The sequence below is a fragment of the Oryctolagus cuniculus genome, chromosome 15 (genome assembly GCF_051225735.1).
Source record: "Oryctolagus cuniculus isolate XC-2025 breed Fujian yellow rabbit chromosome 15, ASM5122573v1, whole genome shotgun sequence".
Taxonomy (NCBI): domain Eukaryota; kingdom Metazoa; phylum Chordata; class Mammalia; order Lagomorpha; family Leporidae; genus Oryctolagus; species Oryctolagus cuniculus.
Genome location: NC_142881.1, coordinates 3,826,723 through 3,850,911, shown reverse-complemented (window position 1 = coordinate 3,850,911; position 24,189 = coordinate 3,826,723). Strand labels below are relative to the sequence as shown.

General features: G+C 48.7%; 1 protein-coding gene across 10 annotated transcripts in view; it reads left to right on the top strand.

Moving 5' to 3' along the window:
- PTPRE (protein tyrosine phosphatase receptor type E) overlaps nt 1-4,016 on the top strand; it is a 158,101-nt gene extending 154,085 nt beyond the window's left edge. For all 10 annotated transcript variants that reach the window (XM_051833517.3, XM_089313811.1, XM_089313812.1 and 7 more), the window contains one exon: nt 1,136-4,016. In XM_051833517.3, the coding sequence (XP_051689477.1) occupies nt 1,136-1,210 (75 nt within the window). In that variant the 3' untranslated portion in view covers nt 1,211-4,016. The remainder of the gene's footprint in view (nt 1-1,135) is intronic.
- Nucleotides 4,017-24,189: the final 20,173 nt, after the last annotated feature.

The following is a 24,189-nucleotide window of genomic DNA, read 5'->3' as shown; positions in this document are numbered from 1 at the left end:
AAAGGTAGAGTTGAAGGAAGAGAGACAGAGAGATAGAGAGAGGGAGGGAGAGGAAGGGAGGGAAGGAAGGAAGGAGGGAGAGGCAGAGAGAGAGGTCTTCCACCCACTTGTTCACTCCCCAAATGGCTGCAAGGGCCAGAGCTGGGCCAGTCTGAAGCCAGGAGACAGGAGCTTCTTCCGGGTCTCCCTCGTGGGTGCAGGGATCCAAGCACTTGTCCATCTTCTACTGCTTTCCCAGGCGCATTAGCAGGCAACTGGATAGGAAGTGGAGCAGCCAGGACTCGAACCAGCACCCATGTAAGATTGGGATGCAGGTGCCGCTGGTGGCAGCTTCACCCGCTGTGTCACAGCGCTGGCCCCAAGACAGAAGTTCTTGACCCAACTTTTCTATCTCTAGAACACCAACTCCACCCATTCCTGGCCAGACTAACTGGGGGGAGGGCTTAGCTGGCCCAAGTTCTAAAGCCCAGAGTCTCCGGACCCTTGTGGACCACGCGTGGGAAGAGGCTGACCCCAAGGTGCTGGGAAGGAGAGGGGGCTGCTGTAGCCCTTCTCACAGGCCCACGTGCCGTGTCCCACGCAGGGTGTGCCGGGAGCCAGACCCTGGAGCCCAGGCAGGTTGGAAGCTGCCTGTCACTACCGAGCCTTCGAGGCCCCCTCCTCTGCCAGTTTCTCTGTACGCCAAGGTGTTCTAAAAGCAATGACCTTCCACAAAAGTAGTGCTTCTTCTCTAGAGTTCTAGGAACCTTCACATAAAACCGCATCCCCTTTGTAGCGTGAATGTAGGCCTAGAACCATCCAGACTTCCACCTGGGCCTTTATGGATGAACTTTTGTCACGTTATGTAGTCTGTGTGACAATGTTTGCTATACATAAAGGAGTTGTTTTCCGAGTTAATGTGAGAACCAAAGACGTTGTACTCAGACTATGCTGAATACACTCTGTGTGGGAGATAGCTTGCCTTGAAGTTTTCCTGTGCCTGAAATCCGAATTACGTAACAGAACTGCTGTGCGTAAGGGGTGGCACATTCCTCTAAACACTCAGATGACAGCTTGTTTGTGAATGTTTCTCCTGTTTAAGTTAATCAAGCACTTTTTGGGAAACATGTTAATGCCCTCTTGTTTTTCTTTTTAGGAACAGTATGAATTCTGCTACAAAGTGGTACAAGATTTTATTGATATATTTTCTGATTATGCTAATTTCAAATGAAGATTCCTGCCTTAAACTATTTTTTAATTTAATGGTCAGTATATTTTGTAAAAACACATTAATTTATTTCGTAGTTCACATTAAGATCCTTCCTCGTTTCTCTCTGTGTATATTTTGTTATGCTTCCAAGACTACCTGTGATAAAGTCATTAAATCTTAAATACCCTTTTCTAAACTTGGAGTAATGTATTAAGGTCAAATACTATGCCACAAAATATATATTTCTGCTAATATCAGTAAACATGTTGCTGTTTCATTAGATTATGCCACTTGGTTTCCCCACGTCTGGCACCTGTGCGTGTCGTCAGTCTCAGACGCTCGGTGTGCTTACGCGAGACGCTGGACACAAGGTCCCCGGTAAGAACCCAGGGGAGGACTCAGAGTTCAGGTGAAAGTTCAGGTTCACCCTCCTAGCTCTCAGCTTCCCTCCCTGGGCAGCAGCATTTCTGAAGGCAAACTGTGAGGGTAACGTTGTGAACAGAGGCTCTGGGCAAGTCGCCCTCCCAGCCCATGGGGCTTACCTACACATTTTTGAGATCAAAGAAGACTTTTCAGCCGAAATTCAGGTCTGAAACACAGTACAGTAGCTGGAGGCTGCGCTGTCGTGTTTGCAAACGCATTCGTTCAAGGCCACGTCTACCCCGCCTTGTCTGGGTGAGATGCAGACACTGGGCCGATCCCGTTCCTCTCGTCCACGGCCTGGGGTACAGCAAAACCAGCCGCTGGCACCGTGCTCCCAGTGCTTGCTGTCCGTCTGTCCATCCGTTCGACTCAGAGAATCCAGCCAACTGCATTTCTGCCTCTCCTCCCGGTCCGCCCCAGCTGCCTGTGCAGGTCTTGAGGCCCGCCTGCAGGCTCACCAGCAAAGCACTTCCTGTCCAGACGTTCAGGTGAAGCCGAGAGACCAGGACACACAGAATCCAGGAGCAAACTTCCGGGTAGAAACAGTGGGAGAACCCAAACAAGCAGACTTTACATTTTCTGGAAAGCACTTTGGTGTTTAACTATTTCTTGTAAAAGCCAAGGGTTTGTAAGAAGAGAAACCTTAAAGTTTAGATTTATACAGTTTTTTAAAGTCTCACTTCCTGTTTAATAAAAGAAAGAGGGTGAAATGCGTACTCTAAAGGCTAGCTTATTTTGCAACAGAAAAACTGCTGAGACCTTCGACCTTTGACACTGGATAATGTAAAGATCCCATTCACAGGACTGGCTTAGGGACAGAAAAAGGTGGGGAGGTGTGAGTGTGGGAACATCAGTTCAGTAGCAGTCCTCTTTCTGTGGCCGCTAGATACCCAGCAAGTGAGCACAACACAAAAGGAGAGACAGCTGGTCTGGCTTACTGAAAGCGTTTGCTACGTGTGGCTTTGGTGCCTCTTTTGCTTTTCAAAAGATAAAGCTACGTGACGTTTTCATTCATAACTGATCAGCCCTGCTGCCACACGGTCATGCCTTCTCGTGTGTCACGCGTGCAGGTGCACCTGCAGGGTAAGTCATGGCTGTGACAGTGGGCTCACAGGTGCCCACGCTGCTAACTGTCCACTGCCTGAGCCCCACCTGAGGGCAGCGCTGGACGGAGGAGGGCACACTGTGCGTCACCACGGACACCAGCAGCTCCAGCCCTGGCTTCCGCACTGCTGCCGGAGGCGCCCCTCCCCTCTGCACTGTGACGGCGTGTAGAAGGAAGAGGAAAACGGGGTGGCCCTGGGTGTTGCCACTGTGAAAACCCCAAGCCCCAATGCCTTTCTTCGATGGAAGGAGGGAGAAGGAAGTGGGGTCCTTCAGCCCCTGAGCCCTGGACACAGAGCCTGCTTGTTAGGGTGGCCGTGACTCCGGCTGGTCACTGCCCCCACAGTCCCAGGTCACGGTCGGGGGACATGGACTTGGCCCCAGTGCAGCAGCTCTTAGTCGGGTCTTTGATGCCTTTGATGGTCTCACCGGTGTCTCTTGTATCAAGAATCCTTTAAGGTGGACCTTTTTAGGGTGTCCTCAGGAGAGAGCCCTCCTCTGTGTGTCCCTGGCCCCTGGGCCATCCCCAGGTGTCTGCCTCTTCCCAGTCGCTTCCCATTCCAGAAGCGACGCAGAAGCCTCACTCCCTGGGCCAGGATTGGGCTCCCCAGGTAGGGGCAGCCCTTCCCTTCCGAGGGGGGCTGCAGCCTCCTGGCCCCGGGCCATTTCCTGGCCTTGCAGCAGCTGTGCGGGGAGAGGAGAAGCGACTGGGGACTTGTGCGTCTCCACTGTGTGGCCTGGAACGTCCAGGCTCACCCCCTTCAGTGAGAGCAAGTCAAGTGGACAGAACAGGATGGCCCCCAGTGGACGCCGCCACGCCCCCTCTCGCGTCTCTCTCCGTGGTGTGCAGTTGCATTCTGACGCTAGAAGCGATCAGAAGACTGACTCTGGTCTGCAGCCTGCCGGTCACCGTGTGACCACTTGGCCATTCTCCCCCTGTGCCAGATGAAGGAGGAGCGCCTACCGGTGTCTTCAAAGATATTTTTATGTGCTTTTAGAGACTTGTAAAAATGAGTCCGAGAGCTGTGTTTCTTCATGGGAACATGCCTGTGTCATTTTTTAAAACATGTATGATTAATTACTGATACTCTTTGCTTTCACTAAGTCGTGTCTAATTTATGTGCAATCTTTGTATGTGTGCACTACAGTTCCGGTTCCAACGCTCCTGTTTCCTTTTAGTCCGTTTATAATTTGATCTTGCTCTCACTGTAATGCCAGTGAATGTTGCTGAATTCTTTGTATGTGCGAATTGCAAGATCTGAAAGCATTGTGATGCAAGGATAAACTTCTACTTTGATTACTTGCCTGTGTCTCATTCTTCTGGTTTCTCCGTTTCACTCGTGTGCCTTAAGTCGTTATGCCACGACTTTCCTTAGGAGGTGAGACTTGGTTTCCAAAGATCATTCATTTCAGGACTTAGCAAATGTAGCCCCGACCTGCACAGAAGCAGCTGCAGAGGTGGGAGTGGGCGCATGGCTGCCGGGCGGGGTGGGGGTGGGGGCCAGCTCTCAGTGGATCTGCAGACAGAGTCCCAGAGCGCGCTCCAGGGAGCCTGCTCCTCCCCGGTCCCAGCAGCACCTGAGCCCTGGGCAGTGCTGTCTCCAGTTTGCGGAGGGAGACGACAGCTGCCTTAAAGTCCACGGTCAGTCCTCACGATGCTTTCTCCGTAACCCACAGCCCGCTGGGCCTCCCTCCAGCCCCTCTCCTGGCACATCCGTGCGTCCCTGATGGGCCCCAGCCCTCTCGCTCCTGGTGCTCCCCTCCTGTCCTCCCTCCACAACCTCCCCACACCCATTATTTTCCTTTCTGTTGCTCTGGAATTAATGTGGAATTTAGACCTGTTCCTTTTGCTATTTGGTGCATTTGACATGTTTTATGAGCCCTGTTATGTAAATGGATGATTTGAAGCAAGTGGTTGGTGTGGTGGTTAGGATGATACTTGAGGAGGCCACCATTGTGGTGTAGCAGGTAAAACCACTGCCTGCAGCACCAGCATCCCATATGGGCATTGGTTCGAGTCCCACCTGCTCCACTTCCCATCCCGCTCCCTGCTAATGGCCTAGGAAAAGCAGAAGAGGATGGCCCAAATGCTTGGGCCCCTGCCATGAACGTGGGAGACCTGAATGAAGCTCTTGGCTCCTGGCCCAGCCCTTAACGTTACAGCCATCTGGGGAGTAAACCAGCAGGCGGAAGATCTGTCTCTTTCTCTGAAACTGACTTTCAAATGAACAAACAAATCCTAAAAAAAAAAAAAAAATACCACTAGAGAATACCAGCACCATATTGGATCCTGGGCTCAAGTACCAGCTGTACTTTTTTTTTTTTAAATTTAATTTATTTGACAGGCAGAGTTACAGAGAGGCAGAGAGAGAGAAAGGTCTTCCATCCACTGGTTCACTCCCCACATAGCCGCTCAACAGCCAGAGCTGTGCTGATCCGAAGCCAGGAGCCAGGAGCTTCTTCCAGGTCTCCCAATGCGGGTGCAGGGGCCCAAGGACTTGGGCCATCCTCCACTGCTTTCCCAGGCCACAGCAGAGAGCTGGATTGGAAGTGGAGCAGCCAGGACTTGAACCGGCGCTCATATGAAATGATGCCCGCCTGGCAGGGGGTGGCTTTAACCATTACGCCACAGCGCCAGCCCCCCCAGCTGTACTCTCAGTTCCAGGTTGCTGTAATGTGCACCCCAGGAGGCGGCAGATGAGAGATGCGGATGGAATTTGGGGCTCCTGCACTGGACCTGGCCTGGCCCAGCCCTGCTGTTGCAGGCATCTGGGGAGTGGCCCAGTGGATGAAGGTATTTCTCTCTCTCTCTCTCTCTCTCTGCTCTTCTCTCTGCATCTCTCTTTCAAATAAATGAAAATTAATATAAATTAAAAAAAAAATAGTAACATAAATGGATGATTTAAAAACCTTTTATTTCAGGCCAGCGCCGCAGCTCAATAGGCTAATCCTCCTCCTGTGGCCTGTGTCCCAGTTGCCCCTCTTCCAGTCCAGCTCTCTGCTGTGGCCCGGGAGTGCAGTGGAGGATGGCCCAAGTGCTTGGGCCCTGCACCCCATGGGAGACCAGGAGAAGCACCTGGCTCCTGGCTTCAGATCAGCGCGGTGCGCCGGCCGCAGCGGCCATTGAAGGGTGAACCAACGGAAAAAGGAAGACCTTTCTCTCTCTCTCTCTCTCCCTCTCACTGTCCACTCTGCCTGTCAAAAAAAAAAAAAAAAAAAAAAAAAAAAAAAAAAACAAACAAAAAAACAAAAACAAAAAACAAACAAACAAAAACACTTTTATTTCTCTCTCCAACAAAAGTCACCTGCTATGAGATCCACTTGCCGCTGCAGCTCTTCAGTTGCTGGCTTCTCTGCGTCTCGGAGGCCTTATCAGACAAGCAGCACCTCACTGCGCTCCGTGTGCGGTCAGGGCCCTCCCTTGGGGGCAGCAGAACTGGACATGTGACGGGCAGGCACATCCTGAGACCGTGGACAGGGCAAGAGCGATGGAAGGCAGAGGCGGTTTGCATCAGCCAGGGGCCAACAGACCGAACCAGCTCTGCCTGCGCCCACTGCCTCGAAAGGACTGAGCGTCCACAGTGGGACAAGGCCTCGGCCAACCTCAAAGGAAGCCCCCGTGAGGCAGAAGCACCCAGCTTGCCACTGTGTGCCCAGGGTCCCAGGAAAGATGGTGGCTCAGCACTTCTCGCATTCCCAACCGCTGGAGGGCTCAGCAGAGGCGACAAGGCCTTCACCCCAAACCCAAGCTAGCCATCCAGGGGACTTGTGTACCTCAGATTCAGGGGCTGAACTCCCAACCTCCCCACCTCCCCGTGGGGCCCGACCGGGAGGCAGGCTGGTGAGGGATGGGACAGCTGAGACCATGCTGGCCTTGGGGGCCCTGCTCCTCGTGACTGTGTCCTAGGAAGAGGAGACTAGGCCACAGAGACAGACCACATGAGGACGCTGGAAACGGAGTGATGCGTCCACCAACTGGGGAGCACCTGGTGCGGCCTCCACTGTGGGGAGGCACAGAACCCCTTCTCTCCAGGGCTCTCGAGGGTGTCACCTTGACTCTGGACTCCAGCCTCCGGCACTGCGAGAGTGTGAGCCCCTGTGCACAGCACCCCTGCAAAGCAACTCCCCACCTCCCCCCATGTGGGCCCCAGGCCAAGGCCTCTGTCTTAGTTTGGGTCTATCCAAAAGAGGAGCCTGGAACCAGAACTTGGGTCCAGATGGTTGAATTGGGAGGCAGCCCCAAGACTAGGAGGGAGGGAACAGGGTCACTCAGGGGACGTGAGGACGTGACTGAGACCACAGCTGGGGACTCAGCTCTGCCAAGACGTCCTCAAGGGGTGTCACCCATCATCTGCATGAGGTGTAGGAAGACAAGACAGAGCGTTGGCTTGTAGCTCCTGTGCCCAGGGCGAAGGCTGGCTCCCAGGGGTGCCAGCTCCCTGGGACCTCCCCATCACACTCACTCCTGGGCCTACAGCCGGGGAAATGACCCGGAACACTGTGTGTCAGCGTGGGGCAGTGCGGACCCCAGGGGCACAGGCCATCTGTCAGGTGCTGGACAGCCAGGCCCCAGGCAGGGCCGGGCCTGCTGGTCACTCCCACAGCCTCTTCTCCCTGTACCACCATCGGTGTTGTGTCCCACTCAGCCAGCCGCCCCTGGCATCCAAACATGGGGCAACCCCAGCAACACAGGGAGACGTGTCTGTCACAAAAATCCAGACACACGGAGAGTGTGTGGACTCAGCTCTCCCCTCTGCTTCCCCACCTTAGTGCGCTGCCGCCTTGGGAGACTGCCTCCCAACAGTGGCCTGCAGGCTAGTCTTGTTCAGTTCTATAGACCCTTGCACAGCAAAGGCAAACCCCTGGCCTGTAGCAAACCCAGGATTAGCATTTCCAGGTCTGCTCCACGTTCGGCTACAAAAGTCTCAACACGGCCACGGGTTCCTTGTGAGCTGCAGCCTGGTGACAGAGGTCTGTATTCGCAGACTTTGCAAGCCCAGCGTGACTGCAGCTGCCATGTGTGCACACTTCTGCGAAGTGCTCTCCTTGTTCAGCGTTCTGTCTTAAAGTCTGGCCCTGTCCCAGTGCTGTGGCGTCACAGGTAAAGCTGCCGCCTGCAGTGCCGGCATCCCACATGGGTGCTTATTCGGGTCCCAGCTGCTCCTCTTCCAATCCAGCTCCCTGCTGTGGCCTGGGAAAGCAGTAGATGATGGCCCAAGTGCTTGGGCCCCTGTACCCACGTGGGAGACCTGGAAGAAGCTCCTGGCTCCTGGCTTCAGATTGGTGCAGCTCCAGCCATTGCAGTCAACTGGGGAGTGAACCAGTGGATAGAAGACCTCTCTCTCTCTCTCTCTCTGCCTCTCTTTCTCTCTCTGTTTAACTCTGACTTTCAAATAAATGTTAAAAAAAAAAAAGAGGGTACAAACCCTTTGTTGTTGGTGTGAACGTGTTCCTTCGGTTCCTTACAGAGACAGCCTTTGGTGACTACCTACATGCCTTCTCCCAGAGGCAGCCACGGACACCACGCGCTGTCGTAACTGGATGTCGTGCACACAAGCAGCTGTCAGATAAGACCTTGGACTTCTTTCAGGGATCAGAGAAGTTTCAAACACCTCTTCCAAGGCTGGGCTCCCTCCAGAGCTCCAGGGGAGAGCTGGGTCTGCATCTGCCACCTGTGCGTGTGGGACTAGTGTGGGGGGGCCCTGGAGAGGCTGCGTCACGCCTGGCTAAACACCCGCGTGTTAATAGCACCGGGCACAGAAAACGCTCTCCTGTCCCAGGATGGGACGGCTGGTCGTATGGAGTCTATTTGCAGATTTCTGAGGAATCTCCATACTGTCTTCCGTGATGGTTGCAGTAGTTTACATTCACAAATGAAGGATGACTCCTACCTGGCCATGGACAGCAGAGGGCACTGTCCTGTCGCTCCGCACCTAGAACACAGCCAGACTTGACACAGCCTCCTCCAGGGCCCCCCACTGTCCATCAACTGATGACTGGATAAAGAAAAAGTGGTCTGCATACATGATGGAATGCTACTTAGTCGTAAATAAGAATGAAATCCTGTCTTTCATAACAATATGGATGCCATTGGAGACCACTATGCTCAGTGAAGTCAGCTGATCCAAAAAAGACAAATATTGTGTTTTTCCTGTTTTGTGGTAATTAATATACAGAGGACAAAAATGTGATGTGTATGAGTAAAATTGACATTTTGGGATTTGATTGTTTACAGCTCTTTTCTATGCCCTTGAGAAACCGTGGTTTTCTACTGACTACTTGTGGGATTCTTGGTTTAGTGGAGGGTTAAGCTTGTGATTATAAAGTAAATTGAAACTATGTCATTGTACTAATTAAAAGAAAAATAGGAAGAAGGAAAGAGGGCAAAAGCAAGGGATAGGGCTGGGTGGAAGGTATCACTATGCTCATAAAACTGTATAAATGAAATGTGTTCGTTCCCTTATATAATTTTTAAAAAAAATTTTAAGATTTTATTTATTTATTTGAGAGAGTTAGAGAGAGAGAGAGGGAGAGACAAAGGTCTTTCATCCTCTGGTCACTCCCTAAATGGCCGCAACAGCAGGAGCTGGGCTGATCCAAAGCCAGGAGCTCCTTGTGGGTCTCCCGCTTGGTTGCTTTCCCAGGCCATAGCATATGGGATGCCGGCGCTGCAGGTGGAGGCTTAGCCCACTGTGCCACAGGTGTTAGCCCACTGTGCCACAGGTGTTAGCCCACTATGCCACAGCTGTTAGCCCACTGTGCCACAGCTCTTAGCCCACTATGCCACAGCTGTTAGTCCACTGTGCCACAGCTCTTAGCCCACTATGCCACAGCTGTTAGCCCACTGTGCCACAGCTCTTAGCCCACTATGCCACGGCTCTTAGCCCACTATGCCACAGCTGTTAGCCCACTGTGCCACGGCTCTTAGCCCACTATGCCACAGCTGTTAGTCCACTGTGCCACAGCTCTTAGCCCACTATGCCACAGCTGTTAGCCCACTATGCCACAGCTGTTAGCCTACTATGCCACAGCGCTGGCCCCCAAGTTTTTTTAACGGAAACAAAAGCCTCAGGCCGGCTGAGATGGTCCTGGCAGTACCCAGGGCACCACTTGCAGGAGTGTGCAGAGTTCCCACACAGGTTTCCGGTCTCTTCAAAGGCCAGGTTGAGTCAGAGATCCGCTCCTCTCTGCCCTGCACAGAGGAGTATGTCCTCAGGGCAGGTCTGGAATGTCTCCACTGTGGCACCCCGACATCGACTAAACTAGTCCCATCGAAAGGGGCTCCTACAGGGAATGGTGTGGGCTCTGCGCACCTAAGCACATCACCCACAGCTCCTTCTGTTACCATCCATCGTGCCAGCCGTCCCCTGGCCCGAGTGAGGAGGAGGCAGCACCCACATGCCAGGACCTGTCAGGTCCACTGCACGGCAGGTGGAGTGAAGAGTGAGGAAGCAGCACCCAACCAGCAGGTGTCCCCTCTGCTTCCACGGAGCTTGTGAGAAGAGGCAGACCTGCTGCAGATACATGGGCACAGAATGTGCACAAGGGCCAAAGGAGCCCCGGGAAACGGAGCCATTCCTGGGGGCTGAGGAAGCCTCTGGAAGTATCACGTGGCTCTAGATGAGCCTTGAAGGCGTCTGGGAGGGGACAGTGGGGCAACGGGCAAGTGGAGCCAGGGTTGGGTCCCGGAGGATCTTGGAGCCACCTCAGAGGTGGGGCCGCCTTCCCAGAGCACACTGGCCTCCTGGGTCTGTTTTCCTGTTCTTCAAATGAGTGTGCCAGGACCTAGGGGCCAAGGAGCTCTGCCTTTCCAGCCCGTGGACCGCAGCAAGTCACTGCTGGACTGGAACATCTGGACCCGAAACAGCACTGCCTTCTGTGGGCTGGGGGCTTCCCTCTGCGGGGCCTGCGATGTCCCGAGTGTGCATGTCCAGTGCGCTAGCAGCACTTAGTTGGGGGGCAGTCAGGCCCCAGACAGCAGGCAGGGCACTTGCGACAGGGTCATGGCTGGGCACCCTCCTTAACTTCATCCCAACCCCCGGCCAACCCTTCTCTGTGTCCAGCTTAACCTGACCTCAACCTCCCCTTGTCTCTATGGAGACCACTATTTTTCCTCCAAGGGCTTCATTGGCCAGGAGTCCGACGTGGGGCAACCCATACTCCTTTTCTCCATTTCTCTGTTTTCAATAGAGACAGAGCACCTCTCCTCTGGTTCACTCCCTAAATGCCTACAACAGTTGTGGTTGGGTTGGGCCAGACCAAAACCAGGAGCCCAGAACTCAATCCAGATCTCCCACCCCTCACTGGCAGCCTCCCTTGTCAGCTCACTGGCACAGAGCGAGGCCCCACATGGTGTCCTGCCAGGACCAATGCCCGCCCTCCACGTGCAGGCACTGTTGAATGAACAGGTGGGTGGGCAGAATTGCTCCTGTCCTCTGCAACCCGCTTCCTAGCCTGGGAGTCACAGCCCCAGACCAGAGGCTCTGTTGCTAGCCAGGACTTTTCAGAGGGAAAGTTCCAAGCAGTGAGCCCTCACTTCCTGCCAAGTGGTGTCAGGCCCCTGCTGGGATGGTGGGGGTGGGGCATGGAAGCAAAGGAGAGGGGTGGGTGGTGGCTGTACCTTTAAAGATGACCACACTTTAACCATCAGCTCCCAGCCCACCCTCGCCCAGCACAAAGTTTCAGTTACGCAAGATAACTGCTCTAGAGGGCCCTGGCTCCCGATGCTATTTACACTAAAGTCTGCTGAGAGGATAGACTGATGTCAAGTGTTCCTACCTAAATAGTAGAGCAATAACAGTGAGAGCAGTAGGGAGGGAGAAATGGATATGTGTTTCATGGGTAGCTACTGAATATGCATAGCTTTTTACACGTCAATCATGATTGAAAATAAAGAGGGTCACACTGTTAAGCCTTTTGTAAACACCCAATCCCATTTAATTAATACAAATGTATGGAGCCAAGTTAAACAAATAAGTCATTTAAAGTCTCTTTAACATCCATAAAATACTAGAGAACATTTTATTTTTATCTCAGTTAAAAAGACTGCCTTAGAACAGGAAGCTAACAGTCTGTATACAACTGTTCATAAATTTACAAAGAGAACTGCTTCCTTAAAATGCCTTTCTCTTTATGAGAAATAAAATATTAAAAATGACTGCCAGTCATTTGGGGGAATTAAAAATCTGTTAGAACAGACTATCTATAATTTTGATTTTATAATATTTTATAGGAAGATGCCTGTCACACAAATAACAGCTTTTGTTTCCTGAGCTTTTAAATGACAGACGTCCAAACATGTAAACAACTATATAACAAAGTTTTCCAGTCTTCCTGTAAAGAATCAGGCAAATTTGAGACGCAATCAATCATTGCAATCACTCAAAAGCTTATGTTGCCCCACCAGGACAATAATAAGCACTTTCTAAATAAAAACAACTTTTCTGTTCACAATTTAAATTTTATAACATAGGGCCAAAAAAAAAAGAGTAGAAATGTGTTAGAGTCATAGCAATTGATATAATTTAAAGGAAAAGTAGACCATAATAAAATCTATGTGATTAATGCTTTAAAAAAGTAGAGCTGTTACTTAGTTTGGTTCTTTGGAAATGTACAATTTAACAAAACAAATGCATGTTATAAAATCTTGCAATCCATGAGTCAGTAATATGTTTAAAATACTACTGGCAGGGCACCGGATTTCAGCGGCCACCTCACTTGTTTTCTTTCCTCCTGTTGAGACCAGACTGAGTCTGGCAACCCTGAACCTGGCTGCTCAGCTCTTCAATGCTTCTTTGCATCGTTCACGGTCTGGGTAGTTTTCCTCAATTTGCTCAGTAGTGTGAGGGCTCACGAAAACAGACACATTTCTCAGGGCTTATGCTCCAGGTTCTCTCTCCTCCACAGAAAAATCCTAACGATACAGAATTTATGAGCCAAGGGAAAAGTCTAGGAGCTGTAGACATCTGGTAAACACATTCATCTTCTGATGATGATGCTAATTAGCATGTCTTGATGTTTACCAAGCTGCAGGCAGAATGCTAAGTACTCTACACACATTGTCTCACTTAATCCTCTCAGCCGCCCTGTGAGCTCAGGCATTAATAGCCTCATTTCACAGAAGGGAGAACTATCTAGCAAAGTGAAAGACTTGCCCAAGGTCACACAGCAGCAATAGGCTGAAACTTGAACCCCTACCATCTAACTCCAAAGCCTAAGCTCTGAAGGCATTTGAATCCTGCAAGGGTACAGAGCAAACCAGAAATGGGATAAATTTTTGCAAATGATAAAGGAGCACCTGCCATTATCTGGGGCAGGCAGCATTAATCAGGACAGATTTTAAGATGCGTGGACCTGAGGGAAGGTGGACGGGACTGTACCAGCTACATTTCCCTGATGACAGTTACCACATCACTCTGGGGACAGTGTGTTCTCAAGGTGACATCAAAAACTCCAGTGGGAGCACACATTGGGCATGGTGGTTAAACTGCTGGATTTGACGCTCATATCCCCTATCAGAGGCTCGGGTTCAAGTCCTGGCTCTGCTCCTGATTCCAGCTTCCTGCTAATTCACACCTGGGAGGCAGCAGACGGCTCAAGTGGTTGGGTCCCTGCCCCTCACATGAGATACCGTGACTGAGTTCCAGGCGCCTATCTTCTGCCTGGTTACTGCAGGCATCTGGAGAGTTAACCAGCAACTGTGGGGTGTCTCTCTCTCTTCCCTCTCAAATAAATAAGAATTTTTAAAGAGCTCCATATGGAGGGTTTAGTTGGGTGCCCCTTAGCATCCCCTGCAGAGGCCATGTCCAGAGAGTATCTGACTCCCTGCCTGGCATCAGGGCTTGAAGTCACAAATTCAGCACTTGACCTGAGATGGGCTATGTGAGCACAAGGCTGATTCTGACTCATGCAATACAGGACACATCAAATGACACTTTCATTCCTGTGAAACATTACATATAGAGCAAGACAGGTTTCTTAGAAATACCTACCTCATGGGCAACTTTTGTTCCTCTGTGAAGAACAATACAATGGAATGCTGGTCTACAGACCACTGAGTGCTCGGGGCGGGGGGTGGGGGGAACAGCCCTGGCTGCTCAGCCACCAGGAAAGGAGATGTCAACTACGTCCTGGAGACGCTCAGGATCTGGGCGGCTCTGCACAACTCTGCATTGGGGGGGTCCCTGCAGTGCCAGATCCCAGCAACTCATCTACAAGGCTTCTACAAAGTCCAGCAAATGGTAGCATCCCAGTCACACTATCTTAATTACCTTTAGTCGAAGAGCCCAAAGTCTTCAAGGAATTCCCATTTGCAACGGAGACTCCCATTTTTAAAAAAAGATTTATTTATTTGAAAGGCAGAGTAAGCGAGAGGATCCCCCATCTGCTGGCTCATTCCTCAAATGGCTGCAATGGCTGGGGATGGGCCAGGCCAAAGCCACAAGTCTAGAACTACCTTCAGGTCTCCTGCACAGGTAGCAGAGGATCAGGCACTTGGGCCATCTGCTGCTGCTTTCCCAGGTGCATTAGCATGGAGCTGGCTTGGAAGTGCAGCAGCTGGGACTTGGAGTGGCACTCCAAGGTGGATGCTGGTGCTGCAGGCAGTGGCTTATGAAGGTTCTGAATTGGGCCAACCTAAAAAGCAATTTGTGCCCGCCTGCAGTGCCAGCATCCCATATAGATGCGGGTTTGTGTCCTGGCTGCTCCACTTCCGATCCAGCTCTCTGCTGTGGCCTGGGAAAGCAGTAGAAGATGGCCCAAGTCCTTGGGCCCCTGCACCTGCGTAGGATACCTGGAAGAAGCTTCTGGCTCCTGACTTCAGATCAGCAGAGCCCTGGCAAAACTTAAGCCCTAGTTGTGGCCATCTGAGGAGTGAACCAGTGGATGGAAGACCTCTCTCTCTATGCCTCTTCCTTGCTGTAACTCTGCCTTTCAAATAAATAAATACAACTTTTTTTTTTTTCCCAAAGAAAAATTTGTGTCTCACACCTTCTAAGTACCTGCCCACTCTTCCTTGAAGGCCCCTCCCCCTCCTCCTTTAGCACAGCCCTACTCTGCACTCTTCACAGTGCATTCTGGGATGTCTACCCTGTTTGCCGTCTTCACCTCAGTGTGGCAAGGCGTATGCGTGGGAAAGATTGCCAAGAAGCACCTGCAAGGGAGGGAATGCTGTTTTCTGATTTGGGGAACACAGAAAGAGTGGGCGAAAGTGGGAAATAAAATTTGAGATGCGCAGCAGTTAAATCTGTATGGGTTTGACACTGAAGAAAGAAATCTGGGCTCATAATGAGATTAGGAGACATTAACTTACAACTGTGTCAGTAAGCTGGAGGTTGTGGGTGAGGGGCCTCCTGCCAGGTCTCTGTGAGATGGAGATTCTTTGCAAAGTGGGCTTTTACTGCCGCCTGTCCCATGTGATGGCAGAAAAAGTATATGGCATGAAAGCAGCTCATATGGGAAATGATAGCTTGGAATCAAGGGGCTTGCCAACCATGCTAGACTGAGTGGATGGAGGCTATCAGATGAACAGTCCTAGTTTAGACACACTCTCAATGAAAAAAGGCAAGACAGCAGTCATCCCACAATGCAGTCATCCTTTGTCCTTGAAGATATGTTTGCATGCCATCCTTCAAATCAGTTTTATTCTCTGAAGGGACAGGACACCAAAGATTAGTTTTTTACAGATGGCCAATGGCCTATAGTGGGGAACAAATGCCCATCCCTATCATATCATTTGTAACATTGTAAATTGCATTACTCTTGTCATTTATCCACTATTAATATTTGCTGAGACTGTTCAGTGTTACGGTTACAAGGATGGAAGATCTGCCTCTCACACTCGGATAAAGGACATGAACAAACAGAAGCGACTTCAGTGTGGCAACAATGACAGTTCAGGACCCTACAGATTCACAGTGAGAAACGAGGATATCCAGGGCTTTATTTTGTAATGCAGAGGCCACATCGTGGCCCCAACCCCTCTTCCCACCCTGCACTTCTTAAATGTTTATCACTCTAGGAGACCCAGCAATCCCCTTCATGATCTTTTGAAGATCATTGAACTGGAAAATTACACCCTTATTTCTCTTAAACAGATCAATAGCATTACTTACAGAATTCATTTTACATAGATAGCAAAAGTTATACTAACATTTTCACTAAACTAACTTTATATTTTCCTTGCTTCAGTTTCATTGCTAAACATCGTCACAATGCCTTCTGGTTCTCATTTTCTTGGTGCTCACAATGTCCTTATCCTGTTTGGGAAGAAAAACACAACTCTTCAGTAATTTTAAAGAACATTTTTTTTAAACCAACTCTACTCTGCAAAATCCCAAAAATTAGATATGATATGGGTCTTCAATTCTAAAAAGTTAATTTTGTGGTTGGGAATTAGTTTTAAATATATCATGGTAAAGTTTTTTTTAATTAAACTATACTTTACTAGGTTTTTAAACTTAAATATTGTAATTTTCATAAAAGTTCCTAATATACTTTTAAACTAAACATAATCAGAAGGATAAAATTTCAACATGTATACATATTCACTAATCTAAAAATGTAAGAGAAGGTAATTCAGCCAGAATGAAAACTTTTCAGTGTCTTAAGTCAAACTACCCGCAATCAGTGTGACCTAAAAATCTGAAACATGGCCTCCAAAATAGTGCAGTGCCTCCCTTTGAGGGAGTGGGAGACACCAGCTCTTCCATCTGTAAATTTAGATCAAGTCTAAAGGAAACAAAATAAGACCTTGCCTGTTCAAAACAGAAGCCCCAGGTCCTGGGGACCTGCGCTCCAATTTAACAGCTACCAAGCAAACAGCATTCCAGACAGAGCTAAGGGGATTGTGAGGCATAACTTAGTGTCAACTTTATAAGGTAATCATTGACTGTAGGGGGAAGGAAAGAGATAGAAGACGGGATTTCAAAAAGCCTGACTTTCCTTTTATGTGAATGGCCTACGTAAGTGGATCACCACGCTAGAATGCTGCACACATTCATGTTAACAACTGAAACATCGGGGCAAGGTACAAGTTACTGTCTACACTTTCAGGTGGTAGAAATGTATGAAATCTGCAGTACATGGTAACTGAGAGGTAAACACAGAAGCCACTAAAGGGAAGACAATCCCACCTTGTGACTGGCTGTGCTGGGATCCACATACCATCTCTGCTGACCAGAGGCCCGTGGCTGGACACCAAACCAAGATCAGCCTGACAAGAAAACACGTTAATGTGTGCCCCAGAATTTCCTGGGTACTGGGCAGTGACAAGGAAGTCTGCTTCCAGTCGGCCCAAGCACAATGACATACATCTGTCTAGGCACTGATGTGATTCTTCGAGCTCTACTCTTCCATCTCTCTAGAATATTCTATCAGTATCTCTCCTTAGGATTCCTGCCCGAGTCCAGCAACACAGGCTCACCTGTACAGCTCACAGTCTGTGTCCTGGGCACATGGTGGAGCTTCTTGACTCTTTCTGGCAATCCCAGTAGAAGTTTTCTAGGTTATTTCACCAAGTGCTGGTCTGGACTACTGGACTCACCAGCATTCTATATCTTATATTTTTGCCAAATTAGCATCATTGGCTGAACTCAAAATATGGTATTTTAGATCCAACTTTTGTGTGCTGAAAGCAATTTTACACCTCTCACAAAAGGCTACTATTCACTCTATGGCCCTCCCAACCTTTATTAATTCTGTCTTTCCAAAGAAATGCTAATAGGGCCAGATTTCTGATTTCATAAATTGGTTGTACTAAGGAGGAGTTGAAGATAATTTACACATAATCATTGCATGAAGTACGAAGTATGCCACAAGCAGTCATAAATTAGTAACTAGATAAATCTACTTCCTGAATGAAGTTTTCATAATGCAAATGAACTATTTGGAGAATTCCCAAGAGACAAAATAAATTAGCTGTAACAAAATATATACTGAAATGAATATACTACATTAATGTTAAGTGTGAACTGGCAGCACGCAGGTGAAAATATATCAAAATATCTTGTTTTCGAAACAAAAGAAAAAACACAGTAAATACTTACTTTCTCTGGATCTTCTGCCTGTCTCTTGATCCCTCGTGTTACTCTCTGCTCAGATTTATGCTCCGCAGAGTCTGCACCAGACTTGAGGTTGGTCTTTCTGGATCTCAGACTCATCACCTCTGTATTTCCAGTTACTCCTTTCTGATTCTTCACGGAGACTTCCACACTTCTCCCCTCCACTTTCACTTCTGTTGTGTTCTGCGTGGGGGACGCATTCTCTCCTCCAGATCTCAAGCACATTCTATTTTTACTGACTTTGCCCCTGGATGTAAGTTTCTTGGCTTCATCATCTGGTTTTTGTAGCTCCTGGCTTTCAGAGACCTCATTTTTCTTTATTTTAATAATTTCTTCTGGTATTAGAAATGCAGGTCTTTGCCCTTCTTCCACATTCGTTTTATTTTGGCATCTGCGACGCACGGACATTCCCTAAACAAATGGCAGGACATTCACAAAAATGTCAGTAAGTAGGACAAATCTCACAGTTCAACAGGGAGAACAATCTAAAGTAAACTAGAAAGGGCCAGAATTGTGGTGTAGCAGGTACAGCACTGCCTGTGAAGCTGGCCTCTCACATGGGCTCCAGCTTGTGTTCCAGCTACTCCACTTCCAACCCAGCTCCCCAGTGGACTAAGAGCAACTGGAGATGGCCCAAGTACTGGGACACTGTCACCCACATGGAGACCTGGAAGGAAGCTCCTGGCTCCTGGCTCAGCCTGGCTCAGCGTTCGCTGCTGTGGCCACTTGGAGAGTGAACCAGCAAATGGAAGACCTCTCTCTCTAATTCTGACTTTCAAATAAATAAATAAATATTTTTTAAAAATAAAAAGAAAAATCATTCAAAAATTCTACATCCATTAATTTTCTAAGACACCAGTCATCTAAGATATTCAAGGTAATGCCTTGCTACTTATCCATGTAGGAAAATGATCACCTCTACTTATAAATCATAAATAAGAACTCAGGATTTAGTTTAAATTTCAATTTCAATCACAACACCTACATTGACATGTCAAATCTAATCACTGCAGTTCACATGATAGAAAAATGTCCCATTAAACAGGCAGTAAATGAATTCCTGGTTCTCAAACAATCACTATTAAAGCAGAAGCCAATCTTCCTGTTATTTTGCCAGACCCCGCTGGCTGTAGCAGGAGCCTCTGAACAGCTCACCCCCTGCTGACCCTGCTCTCTTGCTGACTTCCTAACTTGTATGCCATGTGTGCCCATTTCTAGGATTAGTGGTAGCAATGACCAGAGAACCGAACTGCCCATCTTTTCTGTGATTAATTTATCAAACACTTGAAGATGAGCAGAACTCTTCCACTTCCTGATACTGCCTAGTTCTTTTTCTAAATTAGTCTATTCCCTGAGTAGAGCCCAAAAGAATTTTTTACCATTGCTTGTAGTTATTTACTGCCAAATGGAAACCTATCTGGAAAACGACATCCATTTATAAATTCAGGTTATATTTAATCATTAAACCACGTGTATGACATTCACCAAGTTGGCACTTAATAATTAATATAACATCTTTCACCTTGTTTGGAGCGATCGAGTCTTCTTCATGTTCCTTTTTTGTAGCTTTCATGTTTTTGCTGTTCAGATTTTCCACGGGTTCAACCTTTTTTGCAGAAACTCTCAGACGTTTCACTACCGTCACAGGTTCTGGTGACTGGCATCTCTCCCTGGGAACAGTTCTCTGCCTCTTGGTGACTGGCTTCTGCTCCACAAGTTCCTGTGGGCTAACCACGGAGCACAACTTCTTGTTTCCTGTGAGACTTTCATCTTCTCTGGACTCCCTCATGTGGGCCAGGGAAGGGTTACTTCTGCCTTGCAATTTTACAGGTTCTCTGCCACCCACTAAGTCTTCTATGGGCTTTGTCTTAGGAGCCCTAAGAACTCTTTTGAACATTTCAGGTTTTTCTCCATCAGATGTTTGCTTTGATATGTCCTTAAGTGTATCAACATCAATTTTCAGCTCTCCAGCATGACCTGGAGTTTGTGATAGTTCCTTGAAGCCACCCTGCTCTTCTAGGGGTTGGGCCTTTTCCTTAGCTGCTCTTGGCCGCCTCCTGCTACCGGTTATATTCACTGCTGAGTCCAGTTTCTGCTCTGCAGATTCCTTAAAGACTCTGACACCTTCATCTGGTACTTCAGGTGCCTGTGTGGTTTCCCCTGTTTGTGTGCACTTCCTGCGTGTCCGTACTGAGACCTCTTCTCTCACGTTGGCTTTCCTGAGACTTGTCTTGAGCTGTCTCCTTGTGCCAGTGTGGGTGTCCACTGGTTCTGGTTCTTGAGCTTTCCAGGATATTTCAGTGTTTTTTTCATTACTTGTTGATCCCTGAGTGTGATCTGGCATGTGTAGTTCTTTCAAGTCACCTTGTTCTAGGATTTGGGCTTTTTCCTTAGCTGCTCTTGGCCACCTCCTGCTGCCAGATACACTCACTGCTGAGTCCAGTTTCTGCTCTGCAGATTCCTTAAAGACTCTGACACCTTCATCTGGTACTTCAGGTGCCTGTGTGGTTTCCCCTGTTTGTGTGCACTTCCTGCGTGTCCGTACTGAGACCTCTTCTCTCACGTTGGCTTTCCTGAGACTTGTCTTGAGCTGTCTCCTTGTGCCAGTGTGGGTGTCCACTGGTTCTGGGTGTTGAACTGTGCAGGATACTTCAGGAGCTTTTTCATCACTCATTGATTCCTGTATATGGTGGAGCTCTTTCAAGCTACCCTGTTCTTTTAGGATTTGTGCCTTCTCCTTAGCTGCTCTTGGCCGCCTCCTGCTGCCAGATACACTCACTGCTGAGTCTTGTTTCTGCTCTGCAGATTCCTTAAAGACTCTGACACCTTCATCTGGTACTTCAGGTGCCTGTGTGGTTTCCCCTGTTTGTGTGCACTTCCTGCGTGTCCGTACTGAGACCTCTTCTTTCACGTTGGCTTTCCTGAGACTTGTCTTGAGCTGTCTCCTTGTGCCAGTGTGGGTGTCCACTGGTTCTGGTTCTTGAGCTTTCCAGGATATTTCAGTGTTTTTTTCATTACTTATTGATCCCTGAGTGTGATCTGGAGTGTGTAGTTCTTTCAAGTCACCTTGTTCTAGGATTTGGGCCTTTTCCTTAGCTGCTCTTGGCCGCCTCCTGCTGCCAGATACACTCACTGCTGAGTCCAGTTTCTGCTCTGCAGATTCCTTAAAGACTCTGACACCTTCATCTGGTACTTCAGGTGCCTGTGTGGTTTCCCCTGTTTGTGTCAGCTTCCTGCGTGTCCGTACTGAGACCTCTTCTCTCACATTGGCTTTCCTTGTCTTGAGCTGTCTCCTTGTGCTGGTGTCAATTTCCGCTGGTACTGGTTCTTGAGCTGTCCAGGATATTTCAGTAGTTTTTCCATCACCTGTTGATCCCTGTGTGTGACCTGGTGTTTGTGATAGTTCCTTGAAGCCACCCTGCTCTTCTAGGGGTTGGGCCTTCTCCTTAGCTGCTCTTGGCCGCCTCCTGCTGCCAGATACACTCACTGCTGAATCCAGTTTCTGCTCTGCAGATTCCTTAAAGACTCTGACACCTTCATCTGGTACTTCAGGTGCCTGTGTGGTTTCCCCTGATTGTGTGAGCTTCCTGCGTGTCCGTACTGAGACCTCTTCTTTCATGTTGGCTTTCCTTGTCTTGAGCTGTCTCCTTGTGCTGGTGTTGGTTTCCACTGGTTCTGGGTGTTGAACTTGGCAGGATATTTCAGTGGCTTTTTCATCATCAACTGGCTTGTGTGTGTGAACTGGTGTTTGGAAGAGCTCTTTGAAACCAGCCAGGTCTTCTAAGGGTTGGGCTTTTTCCTTGGGTGCCCCTCGCCACCTCTTGCTTCCAGTCACACTTGTTGCTGGATCGAGTTTGCGCTTTGCAGATCCCTTATAGTCATTGACATATTTTTCACCACCTTCTGGAACTTCTAATATTGTGGTGGTACGTGTGGTTTCCCCTGACGTTTGTGTGAGCTCTCTCTGTGCAGAGAGCTCTTCTGGCACATTTACTTTCCTGACATTTATCTTGAGCTGTCTCCTGGTTGCTGGAGTGCCCACCGGTTTGGGTTGCTGAGGTTTGCAGGTTATTTCAGTGGCTTTCTCAACAGTCACTGATTCCTCAGAGTGGCCTGGCGTTTGGAAGAGCTCTTTGAAGCCAGTCAGGTCTTCTAGGGGCTGGGCCTTTTCCTTAGGTGTCCTTGGCCATCTCTTGTTGTCAGCTACATTTTGTGCTGTGAACAGTTTCTGCTTTGCAGATTTCCTAAAAGCATGTGTGTCCTTATCACCACCTTCTGATGTTTTTAGTGTGTCCATGATTTCCTCTGACGTTTGTGTGAGCTTCTGCAGTGCTGAGAGTTCTAAACCGACTTTCCCCAGCAGTGTCTTGGGACATGTTCTCATGCTTATTGGGGTGTTCTCCAGATCCGGTTGTGGAGATTTGCCGGTTGTTTTAGTGATTTTTCCATCATTCATTGATTCCTCAGTGTGACCTGGTGTTTGAAAGAGCTCTTTGAAGCCAGTCAGGTCCTCTAGGGGCTGGGCCTTTTCCTTGGCTGCGTTTAGCCGTCTCCTACAGCCAGTCACTCTTGCTGATGGGTCTAGCTTTTGCTTTGCAGACTCTTTAAAACTTTTGATGGTTTTGTCATCCCCTTCTATTGCTTTTGGTGAGTGTGTTGTTTCCCCTGATGTTTGGGTGAGCTTCTGTGCTGAGAGCTCTTCTTCCAAATCTACTTTCCCCAGAGGTGTCTTGGGTTGTGTTTTTATGATCACTGAGGTGTTCTCCAGACTTGGTTGTGGAGATTTGCACGATTTTTTACTGCTTTTTCCACCATTCATTGATTCCTCAGTGTGACCTGGTGTTTGAAAGAGCTCTTTGAAGCCAGTCAGGTCTTCCAGGACTTGACCCTTTTCCTTAGATCTCTGTGACCGCCTCCTACGCCCACTTAAATTTTCTATTGGTTCCAGTTTCTGCTGTGGAGTTTCCATAAATTCTTTGATGTCTTTCCTATTCTGCACCAGCAGGGGTGTATGTGTGACCCCGCCTGATGCCTGTATTTCCTGGGGTGCTAAGAGCTCCTCCTGTGAGTCCACTTTCCCCAGGCTCTTCAAGTTTGCTGGGGTCTGGACAAATTCTGTTGATTTCCAGGGAATTTCTGTGATTTTGTCAATAGTCATTGGACCCAGTGCATGCTCTGGTGTTTGGAAGAGCTCTTTGAAGCCAGCCAGGTCTTCTAGGGGTTGGGAATTTCCCTTAGGTGTGCCTCGATGCCTTCTGCTGCCAGTTACACTTCCTGCTGGCTCCAGTTTCTGTTTTGCAAGTGTCTTAGAAACTTTGAAACCTTTCTCATCACCTACTGGTCCTTCAGGTGGACGTGTGGTTTCCTCCAACATTTGTGTGAGCGTCCTCGGTGCTGAGACCTCTTCTAAGTCTTCTTCCAGAGATCTCTTGAGCTGTTTCTTTGTGCTTTTTGGGGTGTCCACTGGCTCTGGTGGCTGAGATTTGCAGGTTATTTCAGTGGTCTTTCTAAGACTCGCTGATTCCTCAGTGTGACCTGGTGTGTGGAAGAGCTCTTGGAAGCCAGTCAGGTCTTCTAAGGGCTGGGCCTTTTCCTTCACTGCTCTTGGCCATCTATTGCTGTCAGCTAGATTTTTGGCTGGATCCAGTTTTTGGTTTGCTGATTTCTTAAGAGTTTTGGTGACTTTACAATTACCTGTTTTCAGCAGGGGTGTAGTTTCCCTTGATGCTTCTGTGAGCTCCTTCTGTGATGAAAGCCCTTCTAAATCCACTTTCCCCAAAGGCGTCTTTGGCCATGTTTTCATGTGCACTGGGGTATTCTCTGGTTCTAGTTGTCGAGATTTGCGAGGTATTTTAGGGCTTTTTCCACCATTCATTGGTTCCTCACTGTGACCTGGTGTATGGAAGAGCTCTTTGAAGCCAGTCAAGTCTTCCAGAGCTAGGCCTTTTTCCTTAGGTGTCTGTGACCACCTCCTACGTCCACTTAAATTTTCTGTTGGTTCCAGTCTCTGCTTAGGAGTTCCCATAGACCGTCTGATGTTTTTCACATTACTCGTTGGTACTTGTGGTGTGTGCCTACCTTTATCTAATGATTTTGTTATTTCCCTGAGGGTTAAGAGCTCCTCCTGTATCTCCCCTTTCTCCAGACTCATCATGTGCTGATTCTTCATATTTTTGGGCGTTTGGACAGTTTCTGGTTGTAGTGATTTACCAGATATGTTCGTGGTTTTGTCAAAAGTCATTGGGTCTTTAGCACGACCTGGTGTTTCAAAGAGCTCTTTGAAGCCAGCCAGGTCTTCTAGAGATTGGCCCTTCTCCTTAAGTGTCTGTGACCGTCTCTTACATCCACTTAAATTTTCTATTAAGTCTGGGTTTTGCTTTGGAGTTTCAGTAAATGCTTTAACGCATTTCTCAT